Raw genomic sequence first — 23,284 nt, forward strand, 5'->3', positions numbered from 1 at the left:
CTAGAAATGGATGGCCGTTGGCTCACAAGGAGCTCCTCCGCCCTTTGACAGGTTTTGTTTTTAATCCTGCTGGGTGTCCATATCCAAACACCCTCCTCACCAAAAAACCTGGTGGGGGAGATGGTTTAGTCGCCGACAAGGTTAGTACAGGTTTACATGATACCTGGAGCAGGTCACAGATCTAATCTGGCCTGACCTGACATCAATTTATGAAGTACAGGTTTCCCAGGGCCTGGATTTATGAAGCAAACCAGGATTTATGGTGCAGGTTACCAGAATTTATGGTGCAGGTTACCAGGATTTATGAAGCAAACCCACACCTGAGAACAGGCCAAATGGGCTGAAGACTTTTTAACAGATATATATATATATATATATATATATATATATATATATATATATATTTTAATCAACCTTAAATGACATGTTGTATGAGATAAGACTTATGAGAAGATAATCCAAGTTAAGGATATTTAAACGCCAAGTCCAGAAATCCTATGTGTGGATTCCAGAAGAGGATTAGTCAGAACTTGAGTACATGCCGTGTACATGAACTGAGTTTGTGCATTCAGTGAAGGAGAATGCCACGACTGGTGCTGAGACTGAAACTGGAGTCTGGAAGACCTCTGGAGTCAGATTACAGTCGTGTTTTGAGAATTTTTCTTCCCAATCACAAGAGGGATTTCTGCGAATACAGCTTTTAGTTCAGGCATACAAACCTAATGGGATTCCACACCATGTCAGACAGAGCATCCATATAAGGATCACATGATTTTGCGATTTCACTTGAAGACGGGGTAGATAATGTACCTTCATAGCTTACAAAACGATATGGAAGAGTTCGCTGAGGATGGTGCTATATCATCATTGGCTTTCTAATAGCAGGAGTGCGGAGCATATGAAGATACTGCTCGGGTAAAAATGACCCCTCCATGGAAGAAACAAAAGCTTTAATAATCTAGGAAGAGCGATGATGGCTACAGGTTGGTTTCACAAAGCCAATTTTTTCTTTTCAATTACAGGACCCTTTATATTCTTTCCCATACAGTATGGCATCCTACCTTGCTCTCCAAACTGTCTGCCTTGGGAATCAAAGGCCAACTTCACTCTTGGATTCCTGACTTCCTCCACTCTCGTAGCCAACATGTGACTCCAAATGGAACCCTTTCTTCTCCTCTGCATGTCTTAGGTGGAGCACCTCACGGCAGTGTTCTGGGCCCTCTTATTCCTAATCTTCATCAATGATCTCCTGACTCTCTGGAAAATCCACTTTATCTCTTCGCTGACGACTCCACTCTTTGCTGCAACATCCCTCATCCTTCTGACAGACAGGCAGCAGCCTTATCCCTCTCCTCAGACCTTGACAAAATCACAAACTGGTCAAACACTTGGAACAAGTCTTTCAATCCTGAGAAATTCCACACACTCACTCTCTCTTTCTCTCTGAAAGGACCATACCACAAACCCTCCCATCTACTTTCTCAACAACCATCTTGAAGAGGTTCAGTCACTCAAACTTGTGGGTCTCACTCTCAGCCATGATCTCTCTTGGGCAAACCATATTTCAAAGTTGGCCTCTAAAGCGAGACACTGACTGACGACTGGGCATCCTTCATCATGCAAAGTTCTTCATTGGCACACCTGAGCTCCTATCCACCAACAAGGCTTTCATCTGCAGCTTGATGGAGAAAAGCTTTCCCCTCTGGGCTGGCTCCACTGCCTCACATTTTGCTCAACTTGATGCCGTGGAAACCAAGGCTTTCGAGATCATTGGAATCTCTCACTATAAAGCTGAGTCTATGGGCCTATCGCTTCACCATCACTGACAGGTCGGTGGTCTCTCTGTCTTAGTCTTGCACCCTCTGCCCTCTCCATGCCTTGTCCCCCCCCCCAGGTATCTTCAGTATGCGTACAGTAAAACCAGCAACCCCCTCCTAGTGAACCTGCCTAAATCCAAAACCATTGCTCACCTCCACTCCTTTATTTCTCTTTTCTCCCACTTGTGGAACCACCTTCCACAGTCTCTTCATTCTCATTCTTCACTTCAGTTCTTCAAGTCAGCTGTTCACCATCATCTCAAGTCATCCCCCATCCAAAACCATGATCTTTTGTACACCCATTAAACCACCTCCCTACCTTTGGCTAAATATTTTGCTGATGTATCCATCTTGTCTTCCCCTACCCCTCATCGTTAGCTGCATTCTTTGTTTGTCCGTCTCCATCTACTTTCTCCCTCCATCTGCTGTTGACATTTCCCATTTCTCCTGCTGTTCCCTTTGTTGTACTGCGTTCTAGCTATTCCACAAGCCTTAGCCATCTATTAAAAAAAATTCACATGTTGAATAGTGCCATTTGTCCGATTCACAGAAACTGGAAAAATTGTTTGTTGATTCGGCTCACGTAAGTTTACACGATGAAGTTCAGATGTGTATTCATGGAAAAACAACTTTGCTTTAAATAACAATGAGGATACTTGGATGGAGGTCAAGGTGTAACTTGCAAGGAAATAGTTTTGTTTCTTGAAAATTAAAAACAAAAACGTGGGCGTTTCTTGGACTATTGTGAGCGGCTCGTTCCGAGAACTTTCTGACCACCCCATGAATATTGAAACACAATTGTTTCTTTTTTAAACAAATTATTAAATACTCGGCATTTTACCCGTCACTTTGCTGAGGGGTTTAATCAAAAGACCACATGTTGTACATCACAAACATACTGCTCTATTCACCCAATCATTTGTCTGAGGACATCTGCCATATGCTTGGAAGTCAGCTCACATCACCTTCATCAACCATCCTCACTGCTTATATATATATATGTATATGGCATGAGCAAAAATCACTTCCGCTTCCCTGCGAAGCTCAATGTTTGCTTTGGTTTGAATTTCCACTTAAAATAAGTGAAATGAAACATTTTGAAAATTTCAAAATTCTTCTCACTCAGATTTCAACTTCACCATAATGCATGTTGTTAAGTTGTTTAAACTTTCTTTATTTAAGAATAAGAGTTGTGATACCAGCTACCACCGGGGGTGCTAAATGATACACATTTACATAGAGATAAGCATCACCATGGACTATGTCTCACATGGTAAAACCGCACAATCCGCAAAGAACAACCATCCGTCTGCCACACAGACGATTGTTCCCGCTAATGCAAACCATTCAAACCAGAAGGCACATGATGCGATCGGTGGGTAAATCGAAACATGTGGAGTGTGACAAGCACTCCCCCAATCTCCATTATACATAGTCTGACACGCAAACATATATATATATATATATATATATATATATATATATATATATATATATATATATATATATATATATATATATATATATATATATATATATATATATATATATATATATATATATATATATATATATATATATATATATATATATATATATATATATATGTGTGTATATATATATATATATATATATATATATATATATATATATATATATATATATATATATATATATATATATATATATATATATATATATATATATATATATATATATATATATATATATGTGTATATATATATATATATATATATATATATATATATATATATATATATATATATATGTGTATATATATATATATATATATATATATATATATGTGTATATATATATATATATATATATATATATATATATATATATATATATATATATATATATATATATATATATATATATATATATATATATATATATATATATATATATATATATATATATATATATATATATATATATATATATATATATATATATATATATATATATATATATATATATATATATATATATATATATATATATATATATATATATATATATATATATATATATATATATATATATATATATATATATATATATATATATATATATATATATATATATATATATATATATATATATATATATATATATATATATATATATATATATATATATATATATATATATATATATGTGTATGTGTATATATATATATATATATATATATATATATATATATATATATATATATATATATATATATATATATATATATATATATATATATATATATATATATTTTGACTGTTAGCTATTATGCTAATTGGCTGTATGAGGCTAGGTGCAATGTGATTGGCTCCTCGCAAGATTGAATAATGAATTGGAAAGGCTTATTAAAAACTGATATTCGAAATGTGATTCCATATTTGACAATCGAAACTCATGTCCGAAATAATTACATTGAAATCTCAAGTGAAATCGGGGAAAAATTAAGAAAAGGCAACTTCTTTCTAACCCAATGTAATTAAATAATACCGGGTGGCCATAAAGTCTGGAAACATAGGCGAATATACAGTATAAATGGTTTATTGACATTACATTACAATACATGACATGTTCAATAACATTACATGACATGTTCAATTTATTGTCCCTCATCAGACCTTCGCCGCTCCTTGTTGTTTGGTTGGGGAGATCCAGTGCAGATTGTTTAGCGACAACCATTGTACAGGGTTCATGGTCCGAATAGTCTCTTTTTGTGTTGAAGTTCCTTGGAAAGGAAGTCATCTATTATATATCGTGAACTGTTGTGTCTATCCATGTGTTTGTCTGTTCCCGTTTACAGCAGCCACTTCTCAAGCTGCATTGAAAAACTCAACATTTACTTTTGAAATGTCGGGAGAACAGGCAAGAGTAATGTTGATGCCAAATTTGATTTCGCAACCAGGATATTTTGCGCTCTTTTTCGACAAACCAAACCTCCACCACACTATGTTGCACCACCATTTTGTGGTGGTCAGTATAAGTAGCTCAGACATTTGGCTCTGCTTGAAACCAAGAGTGGAACATAACTGACCTTTATAAAGTCCATGAAATATTATTTAAATTGATAGATTAACTCAAACTTTTCCCGTCAATGGGGACGTACTGTATACTTTTGTTAGCTTTTCCCGTCACTTGGGACGGGTACTCTTCCGAGTAAATACATAAACCAACAAGCAAACAAACAAACAAATAAATAAATGTTCAATTTCACTTTTATATTACAGATATATTTGATGTAACCCACGCAAAGGTGATCGTTTGTATGTTCATCGCATCGTTAACATGGTCCTTGGCACCTGTTAAGCCGATGCCAAAAATCTACTCATCCCACTCTATGCTTGATTAGCCACAAGTTTCCATTGATATGACACGTCCAAGGGTTAATAACACATCACCATGACATCATAAAGTCAATGCACTTCGTGCCATCCATTGGCGCACCTGCCCTTTAGAACAATGGAAATCATTTCAGCAACTATTCATTTTCATCTTCAAATGGCACAGAGGGAGAGAGACAGCGATGAATACAAAGTGTGACGTTAACGTTACAGATCCCTGAGCTCTCTATTCACAAGTTGGAAGGCAGCGGATAAAATAAGAGCAGTAAAATCATAGTAGCAACATTGGGACACTTTAGACGAGTTGGAAACACATCACACATTTAAGGGTGGTGCCCTGTGAATACATGATCGTTAAAGATCTCAATTTTTTGGCGATTGTGCAAACTCATTGTCCGCTGTAATTGGGCAGGCCGATTTGACAATGCAGGCATTAATTTGAAGTAAAGCCACAATTTCTAAAGACAATGGCTGATAAGCATGGGCCGACATCTCATTTATGTGCAGGATTCTTGATGAATACATCCTGATTATGAGCAAATTGTAATGACATGACACACAAGGTTATCACTCCTCCATTAAAAACCTTTCAAAAACAATGGCAAATTATGGCAATGCCAGATGCGACTTGGAATATTCGTACAAAGACATTTTTTGTAACTGTAACTAACAGTGCATACTAATGTATGCCGTACTTCAAAGTTTAGCTCCTCTTGAGAGACCGCTTGGGCTGTTTTGAAGTGTCATCCATTTACCCAGAATGTAATGCTCAAAAGTGTGACATTTCACGGTCAAAGGCCTCTGGGGTTTGACGGTCTCAATTCACATCTTGTTTTGAGCGTCATCACATTCTGCTACAGCGTCATCAAGTTAGTTTTGCTATTAAGCTTTCACAGAGCATCATATACATGAGATTTCATAATGTCATCTCTTTCATGGCCAAGAATGATCTTGTGGATAGATATATACTTATATCAATGACAGGCTTACAGGTACAAATTATCAGCAGTGCACACATTAGAAGCTCTACCAATTTCAGATATAAAACAAGTAGAAAAACATGATCAAAGCTTTTCAAAAAACAATTTAAAATCAAGTACGTAGCACTTTACGATTTTTCTCCTCTTCTCAGTGAAAAGCATAATTAAAGAAATAGAGAGATTGATTGATTGATTTAATCTGCATAAGTGAAATATAAACACCCTTTTGAGAGAACAGAGCTATGCCACACACACACACACACACACACACACACACACACACACACACACACACACACACACACACACACACACACACACACACACACACACACACACACACACACACACACACACACACACACACACACACACACACATCATGCTGCAGCTCCACCCGCCAAACACACCTGTTCAAACAGCTGTTGTCCAAGAGTACTGGAGAGAATGATAAAATCCATCTCCGATTCCATGCTGATCACGCGCACATTCACCTGGGCACACATCAACCTTCAGTCAACTTCAAGATATTCATGATAATGCCAATGAAAAAAACCCCAAAAACAGAATTATAACAATTAATCACAAGAGCACATGTACAATAAGGGTAACCAGTAGATTATGGAAAGAGAAAGTCGATTCATAATCATATACAAGTGTTATCATGGAAATTAAACTTTGATACCCTTTGATGCAGGGATATATTTTATATATATAAATAAAAAAATATATATTAATAATAATACTATAATAATTAAGAAAAAAAAATACACATATATAAATATATAATACCGTGCAAATATTTGGGTTATTTTCACTTTTGTGATGCTATTCCCCATTAAACATTTGTGGGAAGTTATGTGTGCAATTTTGGTGGATAATAATTCAAACTTCTGTGAAAGTTAATTTAGTATCACAGTTACCTTGAAGTATTCTCGGCCACTCCCATAGGGAGCGTGTGCTTCCAGAATAAAATGAAATAAAAAGTTTTATTTTTGTTCGACATATTATACCCACTTACCTGAAGGAGAATATGCAGGAAACAATCTGTGGATTTTTGTGCAGTAAATAATAATAAATTATTGAAGTAATCAACACCAGTAACATTTATGTTACTTATGAGAAAACACAATAAAAGTTGTAAACTGGTGAATATATGAAATTAGTTTTCATCAGCTTGTTTCCTTGCTTGAAAGTCATCGAGTGGGTTCTGAATGGTGCCAAGGAAGCAATTTTCAACAGAACAGCATGTGAAGATCCAAACTCTGTGAGAAGAAGGGCACGTGCTGAATAAAATAGCAGAAAAGCTGAAGATCTTCTGCAATGGTGTGAGGTACACTCTACAATGCCTGAAATAAATTGGCTCGGTAGGTACAAGGCCATGAAGACCCAGAAGAACCTCCCCAAGGGAAGACAAGCACTTGAAGTTGCTCAGCTTATGTGATGGAAGAAGATGAAGTCAGCAGCTGAAAAATGAAATGAGAGCAGGCCTGAACAATAACATCTTGTTCAGTACTGTGCACAAAAGGCTGATTGCAGCAGGTCTCCAGAGCAGAGTTGCAGCAAAGAAACCACAGCTGAGACCACAGAATAAGGTGATAGTCGGAAATTTGCAAGGCAACACCGTGATTGGGCGACTGAACAGCAGAATCGGGTATTCTGGTCTGCATCGAAGTTTAAACTTTTTGGATCAGTTTGTATGCTGAAGACCTGGAGTACGTTACCATACTCAATGCTTGTAGCATACTATTAAACACGTGGGAGGCTCTGTGACTGTTTGGGGTTGTATCCCAGCTTTTGGTGTAGGAAAACGTGTTAAAATAAATTAGATGCTCAAAAAAGAGAAGTACAAGCAGAAACTGCAGCACCATGCTCCAAGTGTTACAATAATCACCCCGGGTCCAGACAAGAGTCCCAGCAAGACCACATGGGATTGCCTGAAAACAAAGGACAAGAGGAACCCAACTAACCTGACAGAACTGTGCAATGTACAAAAGGTTATTTTGCACAATATTCCAGTGTGTTCCATTCATATACAGGAAGAATAGGTAAAAGAATGGCACTCAAGAAGGCAAAGAGCGGACACACAAAGTATTGACTGATATGATAAAATGACACTGTTCTTGTTATTTAATTAAGCAGTTAATTTCACAGGCATTTATAAAGGCTGTTAACTTACGAAAATAAACACATCTGTTATCCCTGACAATTTGATGAATTCACCCAAAAGTATGAATTTCATTGGAATAACCCAAACTTTTGTACAATTCCAGTATATATCTATACTTCTATATGTATACAGTACATGTGTGTGTGTGTGTATATATATATATATATATATATATATATATATATATATATATATATATATATATATATATATATATATATATATATATATATATATATATATATATATATATATATATATATATATATATATATATATATTGTTGCGGGCCGGGAACCGGTGGCAAGAATGACCGCTAGGTGGGGGAAGTATGTCGTCTCCCACCAGACTCCCGGAATTGTAGGCCGTCGCTCACGGATAACTCCGTGAGGCGGCGGGTCGCTTAACTGACCGTGAAGCCAATACCTCCACCGTGTAGCGTAGGGTCTTTTTGTTTAGAACCAGTTTACCTAATTAACCACGCGGTGTCGTCTCCCGGGGAACCACACCCTCGGCACGTCTTGCTCGAACTGGGTCACTCTACTGACTGCGGTAGAGTTCCAACTACCGACTACCAACTCCGGTTCGGGTACAGTCGAGCGGAACTGCCAAAACTGTGTTGGCTCGGATGAGCACATTAACAGGAACAAAGACCCGGCTAAAACTCAGATCCGAACCATGCTGGACCAATGAAAGAAAGGACGGAAACGAACTGGGAACATTTCTTCATTTGTTTTATATACAGCAAGAAGGACACAGAGCAAGCTTATCGCAGATATACAGGAGACTTACAATGATCGAAAACACTTATGCAGTTGTACTTAGCAGACGGCGCCACACACACACAGATGAAAATAAAACCCAGGTGAATTCCAAGGAGCCTCGCAGCCAGGGAGAGAGATGAGCTGGGGTCGCGGCTCGGCTGGGTACCTGCACGTTGGAGGGAGGGGTGCTCCGTGGTGCGGCACCTGCCAATGGTCGTGCAGCTCAGCCCACAGTCACACGCGTGGGGCTCGTGGCCGTGGAGGAATCCGAGCGGAGCAGAGTGGAGTCCCAGGGTGGGGATCAGGGTCGTGGACAGGACCCAGCGAGAGACCCTGTCGAGGTCAGGTGTCCTCGGTCGTTATCGGAATCGACCAGACGGATCGCTCCACAAAGGAAGAACGGCCAAGCACCACCACCCACAGACTCGTGAAAAAGCTCTGTCTGTCAATCCTCCTCATACACCGAACTCAAGACTCCAGCAAAACTCCAGCGAATGCCCCAGCGAATGCAGAACTGAACCGAGCCTTTTGACTGAACTCCAACGAACGCGCGTCTCAGAGGGTCCCTTCGTAGTCCATCGACCTCCCTCAGCGGGGTGGGGCCTTGGTAAAAACTGATGTCACTGTCCACCCTGATTGGACAGGACCTCCATGGGTCTGCCCCTTCTGAGCGGGAGCCCGCCCCCTCCACACATGACTGCACTCGCCAAAAAGGTACCTCACAAAGATTTGTCCTCGGAAAGCAAGAAAAAGGTACTGTGGTTCAGTTAAGATTGGAAATAAAGATTTATTACTCTAACTAAAAAAACATCACAACGCACCCCTTCAATATCCCACTACACACAAGGAGGGGTTCTATCTACACATATACTTAATGGCATAACTAACTTCGGGGCACCTTTATGTTTGAATGCATACGGTTCCTAGAACCGTAACAATATATATGCATGAAACATGTGGAATGTGACGAGATATATATATATATATATATATATATATATATATATATATATATATATATATATATATATATATATATATATATATATATATATCTCTCTCTCTCTCTCTCTCTCTCTCTCTCTCTCTCTCTCTCTCTCTCTCTCTCTCTCTCTCTCTCTCTCTCTCTCTCTCTCTCTCTCTCTCTCTCTCTCTCTCTCTCTCTCTCTCTCTCTCTCTCTCTCTCTCTCTCTCTCTCTCTCTCTCACTACATATCCAGACGATGGTTATGTCTGGACAGGGTTTGTCTCCAGATGTGTTCGGGCAAGGTTTATTTCCAGGCATGCATGGCAGGGTTTGTCTCCAGACTTGTCTGGGCATTTATGTCCGGACGGGAGTTTGTCTCCGTACGTGTCCAAGCGGTGTTTGTCTCTGGCCAGTTTGGCTCCAGACACGTCTGTGCGGTGTTTGTCTCCAGACGCGTCCGAGCGGTATTTATATCTGGACAGGAGTTTGACTCCGGACGGGAGTTTGTCTCCAGACCGTGTTTATAGTATGACCGGTAGAAGATGAATTTCAGACATTATTTTGTTTCCATCTTCACTGTTATTCTATGCAGAATAATTTTTATGAAACAGTATGAATCATAATTAATGCTCCACTGCACGTCTGCCTTCCCTTTCTTTCACCTCATACTGTCTACCCTTTCCCCACCCCTCCTCGCTCCCCCTCCATCCTCTCTCCTTTCCCCTCCACCTATTCACTCTCCCCGCTCTCTCTCTCCCCCTTTCCCCCACTTTTTCTCCTTCCCCCCCTTTGGTATTACCATCAGCGAAGCAACGGGTGGTATTTGTTAGTATATTATGAAAGGAGCCGTGTGGTCTGTCTGTCTGTTTGTCATGTTATAACTTGAGAATGGATTAACGGACTTCAATGAATCCAACTATGCTGGATTCAGGCAACTCCAGGGAAGGTTGGTGATTCAATATTGTTTTATTTTTATGTGTACATGGGTGGATACATGTGGCAAAACTGCAAACACCAACTTGCGACGCTGGTATCCCTGCACTACCAGGAATCCTTTTTTTCTTGCCCTATTGATTAGCCATCACAGAAAAGATTGGTATTTCCGTCATCGAAGCGATGGGTCTTATATTATAGTGTGTGTGTGTGTGTGTGTGTATGTGTGTGTGTGTGTGTGTACTGTATGTATGTATATATATATATATATATATATATATATATATATATATATATATATATATATATATATATATATATATATATATATCCCATAAATCAAGGCAGGAATTTAGAATTGGTCAGGGTACTGACACTACTCCCTTCAAAAGTTATTATGGATATTTTACGCACACAAACTAATGCCAGCAGATGGGACCAGCTGGCGCAAGGTCCTCTCTGAAGGACGGCATAACTCATTGATGCAATCCCCTGCCTGTGAGGCATTAGGATGACAGTTCATACTAGAAAGGGAAAGGGAAGGGTAAAATGATGTCTGCAACATATGTGGAGGTATGTGCTGGGGGAATGATAGGGAAGGGATGGGATGGGATGGGGGTGGGGTGTTGTCAAAAATAATTCCTGCTGCATAGGTGCACGTAATGTTGAAACTATATCAGAATATGAAAATTAAAAAATATATTTTGGTTTAGATTTTCGTACCAGCATCATAATGTTACATTTCTCCCGTTTACAGGCTACTTACGTGAAATACAGCACTCATTTGTGAACACTTAAGATTATAATTTCACCCAACACAAGGATGTAAATATGCAGAGACATAGGTCTTCATGTTTCTCGAAAAGACAAACAAAGAGAAATAAATGTCACAATCGAAAAAAAGAGGGAGAAAAAAAAATCAGTCAACTACATCCTGCTAGTGTGTGAACTAGAAAGGTGTGGAAAATGAGGAAGAGCATCCACAGAATTGCTGTTATGTTTGCAATGTTACTAACATTGAGAAACAAAAGAAAATGAGGATCCGGTGACAAATGGCATTATGGCTGATGTGCGAGAACAGCACATTGTGTAACTGAAACTCGAGGTATCATGAAAATATTTAATTTCTTTAATGAATATTATAAGTGCAAGGTTTAATAATTTTAAGAGAAACAAAATATCTCTACCTCATACAAGTCTTATGAGTAAAACACGTCCAGAATTTCAGCATCACCAAGGAATCCATTTATACAATATTTTTGAATGAAGAACACGTTACGCAGTGTCATGGCAACAGTGGATGTTTGCTGGTCTGTCATACAGTTGCCATGGTGCCTTGGGCCTAATCACCTTTCCACCTGAACCGAGCTGTTCGCTGAATAGTGGAATGCATGTGTGAGATTGGTTTGTGGAAATGCGTAGGATAATCTTGCGCACTTTTCCTTCCAAGATAGTGGGTTGTGCTGTTATATGGCTTTCTAATAGAGGCCTGACACTATTAAAACTGCTTCTATTTTTTGCTGTTGTTTCAGGCCTATTGGTTTGCCTGTGAAGATTGTGATACACCCTGATGCTGCTGTGTGTCCTTTATCATCCAGGTCACAAAGAGCATCAGGCAGGGGCAAAAAACGTGCTGTTGAGATGGAAGAGGCCATGACCTTTGCACAAAATCTTAATCAGTGAATATTTCATTTAAAGGAGGCAGCTTCTCACCTCTGCATTCAGCCAATTAAAAGCATTTGTCCTTGCAGTTGTGGGAATATACTAATAACTACAATTATTTAATAAAGAAGATGAATAAAGCATCTCCAACTTGCTAATTCCACCTTTGCCAAGAGCAATTCTACTATAGTTTAATTTATTCCTTTACCTCCTCCCCTCCAGCCCCAGACCCTGGCTACTCTTTTTTTCCATAAAATTTAGACTCTTGGAAGAGTGAGGTGATGGTGAGTATAAAGGTAATAATCTGCCAGGGGAGTAACAGTTATACATCAACAAGCAACAAAATAAATGAATAGAAATAGAGTAGATAGAGGGAAAGAAACCCAGTAACCTGTAAATAAGAGGGTGGGATTAATAGGAGTAGAAAATAACATGAGCAGGTATGGGGAAGGACATGAGATGGTGGTGCATCGGTTGCTTGAAGCTCTGGGGAAGGTGGAGCCTGACTGTGGGAGAGTTGGTAAGAAATCAAGTAAGTAAAAAATAGAGGCCAATGAGATGTCTGCGAGGTGACAGGAACAGGACTTGTGCTTCGGTCTCATCATGGGAGACTGCAATAATGTTTAGAGCTTTCGGTTCCACAGAATCTCAGAGAGACAAATGTGATGCTGGGGCTCCAGCCCATCAGGGAGAGCAGCACTCCATTGAGCAACGGATAAAGTCCTTGTAAGCTGTTAGTAGTTTTTATTTTTCAAAGAATGACTTGGAAGGACAGTGGATGCCCATTCTGTGGTTGACTTTGGAGGCCAGCTTTGCTACATGGTCAGCCCATGGATTTGGAAGAGCTATCCACCCCGTCTCATCCAGGCTCATTCAAAACCCATAATCTTTACATTGAAAAAAATTGCCAGGAAAGGTCGTATTTTTTTCACTTCTTTACAATTTATTTAATTTGTCATGTACTTGTTTTATTTTAGTACTTTGCAACTTAATTTAATGATGGCAAGAGTTTTAAGAGTTCACTATTAACTGTATGTGAAGTTGGAGGGTGGTTGGGGGTGGGGGGGGGTGAGGGTGAAGAATGCAATAATAGAATGGATAAAAAAAACTTTTTTTTAAAACTTAACTTCTCTTGGAAAGATAAGAAAAAGTTTTTCTTACCCAAATCTGTCATCAACTAAGAAGCCAAACAGGCTTTGCAACATTGCCACCATCATGGCAGTACATTTGTGACAATCAACACCCATTTTATCATTGGGATTACTGCTATAAAGAGAAAACAACTCCTTGCATATGTATCCCTGAAGCCTCCTAAAGGTTGATATATCACTCTGAACAATGATGTTGCAAGAAATGTTCATCAAAATTTTCAGAAAGCGAGAGAAAAACCTTTACATATGACAAACTAGAAAGGCACTCAGTAGAGCGCATACCTCCGCCACGCAATGCCCTGATCCATGAGAACATATCGGGCCAATTACATTTTTGAAATATCATGCTATACAGTACTCTATCGTTTTGGCCCAATCTCTCAATGGTGAAAAATCACTTTTAAAATTATAGTAGTCGGATCCTGATCCGGATCTTCACCAAAATCTCATCATTTTGTCCTTGTCACACACCCAACCTGTCCACAAAATTTCATCCGGACCGTCCACAACTTTTTGAGATATCCTGCACACAAACAGACAAACAAACAGACAGACAGACAGACAGACAGAAAGGGGGTGAAAACATAACATCCTTCACCTTCGGTGGTGAAGGTAATGAGATCGCATTTCCTGCTCACTTCAGATTTATGTGTACTTAAAGTGATGCTTTAAGATACAAAAGATTTGCTCTGAAATGCATGTCGGCAAGACAAGACGTGTTATCATGGTCTGCTCAGAACCACATTACAAACCACACATAGTATCTTATGTTTGGGTTCAGAAGAGCTATACACCCTGTTTCATCCAGGCTCATTCACAACCCTCGACCTTTACATTGAAAAAAATTGCGAAATAAACACACCCTGCAGTTTATGAAAGATTACTTTCCCAAAACGCTTTATGAGAAATGATGTTACACAAGTGAAATCTCCTGAGTGTTGTTTTTAAAAGTTATTTATATGCATATGTAATGCCTCTTGAGGTACAAAATGTTTCCAAATTCATAGTATTATATATGGCAATGAAATAAACGACTAAACACAATCTTAAAGAATCAAAATGTCACTGTGACGTCTGTCAGTGATAAATCCTTCCCTACGGTTAGCCATCACACACACCCAGTACTCGACACAAGGGCATGGAAGTGCTCTCAAGTTGAAAGACCAAGGACACGGAGCTGTGAGGTTGTCATTCTGTTTGACTCAGTGAATGTCTGACGCATTTGAAAACACAAGTTATTTAGAATATGCACCTACATTGGAGAATACAACTGGGTCAGCAGGATAGCTATGAGGTGTGCACACTCACATTTGAGCTGTCGAACCTGGGTCTGAATCTTGACACCTGTACACTGTTAACCTTGTGTTTCACATGCAGGGCGAGGCATCAAAGTATGCATCGTCCATCGCAAGTACGTGAAGCCGGAGGACTCGCATGTCAGCACTGGGGGAGTACGTGTACATTAAAAATCCCACTGTCTGTGTCTTCTGCAAACACGAGGAGAGTTAATGCCGGCACCCTGAACGAATTACACATTCCTGCCACAGTCGAACATAAGGGCCTTGACAGTTGGTTCCAGAAAGACTTGGGACAAAATCGTTCCCTCTGGCCAACCCCACAAGGTGGGAGTAATTGGAGCCATTAAAGAGAAGAAGATTAGAGAATACACCGAGATAGAGGAGTGAAGGGTATCGTAAGAACTTGTATGTAGCTTGCATGTGGATGGGTGATAGTATCGGGTGTTGGTGTAGCACAGGCAAGATGGGCCGAATGGCCTCCTCCTAGGCCAAAGTTCCTTGTAAATCTTAATAAACGAAGCTTTAAAGCAACATGAAATGAAATTAGAACGTTTAAAATAAGATAGATAAGTTATGACGGCCAATCTATCATAAGTGTGTGTCAGTGTGTGTGTGTGTGTGTGTGTGTGTGTGTGTGTGTGTGTGTGTGTGTGTGTGTGTGTGTGTGTGTGTGTGTGTGTGTGTGTGTGTGTGTGTGTGTGTGTGTCTCCTCCACAACTCCAAAACCATGAAACCTAACGGCCTGAAACTTTGCATGCAAATGAAGGGAACTCCATGAATGAAAATTGTATTTGGGTAAATTTAAACACCCCTTTTTAAGCTAATTAATGGATTACCTCCATGCAAGGCTTATCCTTGGTCAGCCCAACTTTGCTTTGCAGGAGTCTCAGCCACCATATTTATTCGGCCTATTCAAACATGCCTTACCTTTGAAACACGATCTACTCTCACGGACTAATGAAAGTATGTAATCAAAATATTCTCTCAATTTTGAGAATCCGATCTCATGGACTAAATAACTGGAGAAATCTGGAGTGAAATCTGAAAATTTTAACAAATGAGCATTTTTTTTTTTATAACTAAGTGTATTTATTGAAGCAAAGCATTGAACTTAACTTTTTCTACTGCTCAGATGATTATATCGAGTGAAGAAAAGATTAAGGAATGTGCAGAGAGTGTAACTTCATTGAGCGCAACAAAAATAATTATCCAACGGGATCGCCGTGCTCTACAAGCTGTGTTTGCAAGGTATAGCGGATACAGTCCACAGGGGGGTTCTTTTCTCTTAGTAATTATATTCACAGTTAACTTTTTCACCATTTTGTGCAATCTGCTTTCATGACAAAATAGTAACATATCTATACTATAATAATAGTTGCTGCAATATATTAATAGTCGGCAGTTGCTGCAAATGAAAAGGTACAACAACGCACACAGACGTGATACAAATGACTCTCCACGAGTGTGTGTGTGTGTGTGTGTGTGTGTGTGTGTGTGTGTGTGTGTGTGTGTGTGTGTGTGTGTGTGTGTGTGTGTGTGTGTGTGTGTGTGTGTGTGTGTGTGTGTGTGTGTGCACGCTCGCGCGCGTGCATGCTTGGTTACGTGTGTACGGTGCGTGGGTTTCATGGGTGCGTGGTCCGAACTCACACCCAGGCCAGTGGTGTATGGTACCGCGGAGGAGGTTACACGACCGTCTCATGAGCCATGTGCGTCTATACGTGGGGAGTGGACGTACCCAAAGCCACACGAGGAATGAACGTGCGGCGGCACCAAAGCCACATGGGACGAGCCATGCAGTGTGGTTGTGGGGAAATCTGTACATGTGTGCAAGTGAAAGGACAAATATATCGCCAATGCACATGCATGGTTAGTATGGACTGAGAGGAGGTTGGAAGAACATGTTATAGGGGGGGGGAGGGGTAGATACATCCATCCATCCATTGGGACCATACTCTGTGCAGAGCATTGCTGCTGCCTAAGCAGTCTCCTTGGCTATTGGGCACAATTCTGAACGGGTCGCCACTCCGACACAGGATACCAGCAAGCTGGCACTCATTTTGCCAACCTCTGAAGGATGACAGGCCGAGTTAACTCCACCTGGTATAAATTCAACAGCTGAGCGGAATTTGAACTCAGGACCCTAGGATCCCAAGCCCACCACTCTAACCATTAATCAATCACCAGGCATAGGGGGTGGAGGAGGGCTGTTATTGACTTACTGTTTCGTTATGAATTTAAAACGGCTTCCCCAGAGTGTAGCTTGTACAAATCTGATTCGGAGTGAGCTGACCAAATGGGGTGCAAAGCTTGTTGCATGTGCAGGCAGGCCTTTGCCAGTGAGATAGCGTGGATTTTAATTTCTAAATGCACCTGCTCAGTTTATATTGAACATGGTGGTTAAAAAGAAAACATCACTGTTTGGTGTGTTTTATTGCCCTGGTATGCTGCCTTCCCTCCCCCTCCCCTTATGCTGCCTGCTCTTCCCCTTCCACTGCCTTTCCTTCCCATCATGCTGCCTTCCCCTCCCTGCCCCTCATACTGCCTTCCCTTCCTGTCATGCTGCCTTTCCTGCTCCTTATGCTGCCTTCCCTTCCCCAGCCCTCACACTACCTTTCCAACCCCCCACACTGCCTTCCCTTTCTCCCATGCTGCCTTCCCTTCCCCTCCCCTCGCACTGCCTTTTATTTTATCTTTATTCTATACACTGTCGAGGCTTGTATGAGAGCTAACACACAGAAACGCATATCAAGGGGAGTAGGAGACAAGAGGGACAGGGGAGGAAAGGAAAAAAAGTTGGAAACAGACATGAGATCTCTGGAAGGGAGAGGGATGGGGTGGGGTACACAGTGTAAACAAGATGGACACTACAGGGACTTTCAAGTCCTTACACGACAGGGACTTTCAGGAAGGAAAGCAGGGAATTTGAAGGAGGTGGACTTGGGGTTGATTAGTGGGGGTAGAAAAGATCGTGGTTTTGGATGGGGGAAGATAAGAGGTGGTGGTGAACAGCTGTTTTAAAGACCTGGAGGGAAGAGTGGGATTGAAGCGAGTGTGGGAGTTTGTTCCAAAGGTGGGAAAAAAGTGGAATGAAAGAGTGAAGGTGAGCAGTGATTCTTGATTTTGGTAGTTTTACCAGAAGGGGGTTGCCGGTGGAACTTGAGCGCCCTGCCAAAATATGGGGGGACATATCTCAGACAAAGCAGGGAGGGGGGGGTGAGGCCCAAGAGGAGATGGTAGAAGACAGAAAGACCACCGACCTACCTGCAGTGAGAGAGTGAGAGACCCAAAGACTCAGTCTCATCATGGGAGATGCCAATGATCCTAAATTTATTGGTTTCTACAGCATGAAGCCAAGGGTTGAAAGACATGTTCCAAGTGTTGGACCAGTTTGTAATTTTACCCAGATCTGCAGAGAGTGAAGAAGCTGCTGCTTGCCAATCTGAGGGATGACAGATGGTACGACAGAGGATGGAGTCATCAGCAAAGAGATAAAGAGGATTTTCCAGAGTCAGAGAGATTATTGATGAAAACCAGAAAAAGAACAGGGCCCAGAACACTGCCTTGAGGAACTCCAGCCTGCACAGGAAGAGGGGATGAGAGAACTAAATCCCCTCACACTGCCTTCCTTTCCACTCATGCTGTGTTTCCTTCCCTTCCTGCCTCCTTCCATTCCCCTCCCGTCAGGCTGCCTTCCCCTCCCCTCATGCTGCCTTCCCCTCCCCTCACACTGCCTTCCCCTCTGCTAAAGCTGCCTTATGTTCCCCTCCCCTCACACTGCCTTCCCTTCCCCTCCCCTCACACTATCCTCCTCCAAAACCCCATCCACCACCATACAACTCTCAGGAGGTCAAGGAGAGGAAGGGTGTCACAGAATGTGTGAATTGGATAAATGAATGCTTTTTTTCGAACTGCGACTCAGATCAATGCCACAATTGGCTCAGGTTAAGAGATTCGAGAGCTTATCCCATGTGTGGAAATTAAATAAAGGCACAAACACTGGCACAGCTTTTTCAACGATAGAAGGAAAACACTCTTCCTTCCCTTCTCATGCTTACGTCCTCACAAAGCCCCTACCCCCTCCCCCCACTTCCCACGGATGTCTCCGGGTGGTGTCCTGGCATTGTTTAGTATGACCCATTTGAATGTGCTGTTTTAACATACCCCATTTTGTTCAATCCTGTACTAATGCCGGCAGAAGGGGACCATCCCCCACCCATCCCCTGCTTTCCCTCACCTCCCCCTACCAAATGCAAGTCGTGAACCCCACCCCCCACCTTTCTCCCTCAAGTTCCCCTATAAAACGCAAGTCCAACAATTATATTGAGTGAAGAAAAGACTAAAAAACATGTCCGAAGTACAACTTCATTGAGGGCAACTACAATAATTTTAAAGCAGGCAAAAGTCTCCGTGGCATAAGAGAATTGAAAAATGTTTTCAGCCGTGACAAAGCAATGCATCTCCACTCCACGGCAGGATGGCCGAGAGGTACCCACACTCGCTCTAAGCTGACTCGCCTGAGTTTTAATCTCAACCCAGTTATGAATTGTTATCCCGGTCGGTGTTTCACAGGCAGGGTGATTAATGAATGTGTGTGCCGTCCCTCGGATGGACGTTAAACTGGGCACCGCATCTGCCGGAATAAGTTGGTGGACATTATAGACCAAGTATTCCTTCACAAAGAGTATGGGAGCTATCCCCGGCATCCTGTCGAAATTCCAAATTACTACTCCAACCTACAGGGGCACTGCATCAGCAGCATTACCACACCCTCAGTCAATGATGCTACTTGCAGCCTTGTGCTGCACAGGAAAAAAACGAAGGCCTGTTTCATTGAAAAAGAGAAGGACAGTACAATTACAAGGCCCTGTTTCATTGTAAAACCAACTTGACATTGTATTGCAAGCCGGAATGCTCATTACAAAGCACGAAGGTGGAGTTTCATGTCCTATGTAAACTTATGCAGCCGTGTCTTTGTTCTTTCTTGTGACAGGTGCTGCCTTGGATATTGAGCAACGTTGTGTAATTAAGTGTGGACGCACTGATGCCCTGCCAGCAAATAAATTATATTTACATCGAGAGTTAAAGGAATACTTGTCACGTACATTCTCTGGGGGAAACTTGTGCATGTCCTTTAATGGAAAAGCCAATAATGATCTCGTCAGCTCATTATTACAACGAATATATTACGTTTAAGCGGTCTAAACATAGTTAAAAGGCATTAAAGATTTTTCCTGGTAAATGAAAAAGGTAATGTTTTGTGTACTATTAAGGTGTCCATTGGTACCTTGTTTTCAATGTGCCCTTACACCATCTGCGCATGCAAGCAATACAGAACTTTTGAAACGACATATGGATGCTAAACGAGGCCCTTTTCCGCACGCACTCTGTGTGTTTTCAATGACTCGGTTCGGCTCGACGGGCACTTTGAACCTGCCGTTGATTGCGCAAAATTTGTGATTCAAATCGTCTTTTCAACTTAATTTTCAGCATTTAGACGAAAGAGTGGAGATTTCTAAAATGGTTAACCATAATTGTTCCATTCCTGAATGCAAATCGGACTCACGGAAATATAGGAAATACGAGAAATATCTGTGGATAAGAGGTGTTGAGTTCCGACAATTTCCTGTTTGTACAAGCAAGTGGTCAGAGTGGATGTATATATATATAAAACACACACACACACACACACACACACTTCTCCTTTTAGCAGCAGATGCAAAAATCTAGTATAATTTCTTCTGCACCCTGGAACCAAACTTACAATATATTTATAACAACCCTCACAACTCCCATAGCTCTCCCCCCCACCACCACCCCTCTCTACGTCTCCCAACATGATTAATGGTAAATATCATCATTTTAAACTTACAATGTACATTAACAGGCTCGAGATACGTCCTTCCCATCAGTGTTGAGAAGCACCTAATCCAGTATGAGCAGCTGCCGATTCGGATAGCTGAGAAAGTTCTTCAAGTCTTTCATTGCGCAGAGGCACAGCCCTTTCTCTCAGGTACTTTTCCAAGTATTTTCAGCTTCTTTTAAAAGCTTTGTGAGCCATTTCAGGCAACAATCCTGATCTCACACATACCATATACTTTACGGTGCCCTGAAGACCGATCCTTCCTGTGGGTTTGTGTGCATGCGCGTCGAGCATTCTGGGGATAGATTCCGTCATTTTGAAAGTCACGTATTGCACCATATGCTTTTTAATCAGACAATCCTCCTTAATTGCCCAACTGGCTGTGGAGAGAAAGGCAACAACACAACATGGCATCACCAGCACCCAGAGCACACCGGAAAGCAATACAACAATCATTGTATTTATATAGCGCCTTTTGCCAATGGATACAAGTAATTAATTTCTCCCAAGACCACTGGCTGTGCTTGTGTGAAGTCAAGTCTGGCGTCACCTCGTGATCCTATTTGAAAGTGTGTGTGATTGATGTTACAGCTACTCCCTGGGTAGGGTTTCCAGTGGCGCCAACGCCAACTCAGCTGAGGGTCCGTACTCAAAAGGGACCCGTAATGATTAAAATTGCTTTTAAATCTGAGCAAAGCAATACATTTAAGTGAAGAACATATACATGTAATTTCATGCCACATTAAAAAAAAAAAAACGATTTGAAAGGTGGATAATATATAGTTATGTGCCACACAATCCATTTTGTCATGTTGTTGCAGTTTACATTTTATCTACATAATTTGTTTGGTGCCAGGCCAGCAAAAGGTTAATCTGGCCCCGGCTACTCCACGAGCCAATTCGTACCTGTAAAATTTTTTTTTAAAAAGGTACAAAAGGTATTTGAGCATTGTAAAAATTGAGGTCAACATTATGTGGTTTTGCATTGGAGGTGGTTGCAGCATGAAAGTTTTAGAAATGGGGATTGTGAATGAAAAACAGCCAGGTTATATTAGTAAAAGCACAGCGTCATAAAAGAAACGTGGCCATAAAATTATCGGTAAATTGAAAAAAAAAAAGAAAAGTAAATGAAACCGTCTCGTTGTACTTGGTTTTGTTTTTTCTTTCTATTGAGCAATTGTGCGAATGAAGGAAATGATTGCCTTATAATAGTGGTTATGAAATACATGGTTGTGAAATGGAGGTACGTGTTAAATAGGTGTGTTCCTATCCTCTTGTCATCTTCTCAATTCTTTACAACTGGAAACCAAAAAAACAAATATGTGAGAGTTTTAAAGTTCAGGAGTAGCACACGTACTGTTGTGGCAATGTTGAGTGGAGTTAAACTTGTAAGGAAAACAAATAAATAAAGAAGAAGACTAGCAGGATAAACAGCACTGTAAACTTTACACAGAGCTGCCACAGTCTGCCACTGCTGTAATTAATATTGAGACAACTCGCAACAGGTGGTTTTTGTTTTACAAAACATTTTTAAATTTCTCTGCTGAAGGAAAAACAAGGAAAAGAATTAAGACAAGTCTGGAGACGGCGATGGTTCACGAGCAATGTACATGGTTCGCCTTTTTTATATTTTGACCTTCGAGGGGACGCCATGGGGAAACTGGCGGGAATCGGGAAAAACGTAAATGATGAAAGTTGTAGTACTCGAAGAGCACCACTTGCATACCAACTTTTATTCGAAGCAGTTGAAAACCCAAGGAGCTCGATGCCCAATTTATTGATTTTTTTGACATTTTCTAAGTTCGTGACCTTGTGACCTTGACCTTGGGATGAAAATGAAAAATCGAGCTCTGTGGGGCTATACAGGTGCCATTGGGCTAACCAAATACCGAAACCCCTGCCAGATTCGACAAACCCCCTCGGAGAAGATGTAACTTGAAACCGGCTAGCCCCTAAAAACACGTTTTTTGGGCGTGGCTCTGCCCATAATGGTCGCACCACGCCCATTCTCAGGAAAACACAACTAGCTCATGATATAAACCTCCCACCCAAATTTTATCAGGATCGGATCAAAACCCACGGAGCTATGCTCGGGACAGACAGACAGACAGACAGACAGACAGACAGACAGACAGACAGACAGACAGACAGATACACACCCATAACGAATATAGTGGTCACTTATTGACTCGTGAACCAATATCCTTTTGGGGTCTCATATTTAGTTTACTAAATTATTATATCGACTACTACTTCCTTATCGGTTTCAATTATTCCCATCTTATTTTGGGGTCGGTCGGGGAAAG

The 23,284-nt window shown here is 40.7% G+C and overlaps 1 protein-coding gene across 1 annotated transcript in view; it reads right to left on the minus strand.

Annotated features, from left to right (window-relative positions):
- Positions 1-23,284, minus strand: part of LOC147010692 (radixin-like) — a 72,737-nt gene that overhangs the window by 46,133 nt on the left and 3,320 nt on the right. The window contains exon 2 of the mRNA XM_085859331.1: positions 6,585-6,668. Coding sequence (XP_085715457.1) covers positions 6,585-6,668 — 84 coding nt within the window. The remainder of the gene's footprint in view (positions 1-6,584; positions 6,669-23,284) is intronic.

This window comes from Eptatretus burgeri, chromosome 16 (assembly GCF_056783735.1).
Source record: "Eptatretus burgeri isolate ZD-2024b chromosome 16, Ebu_testis_v1, whole genome shotgun sequence".
NCBI lineage: Eukaryota > Metazoa > Chordata > Myxini > Myxiniformes > Myxinidae > Eptatretus > Eptatretus burgeri.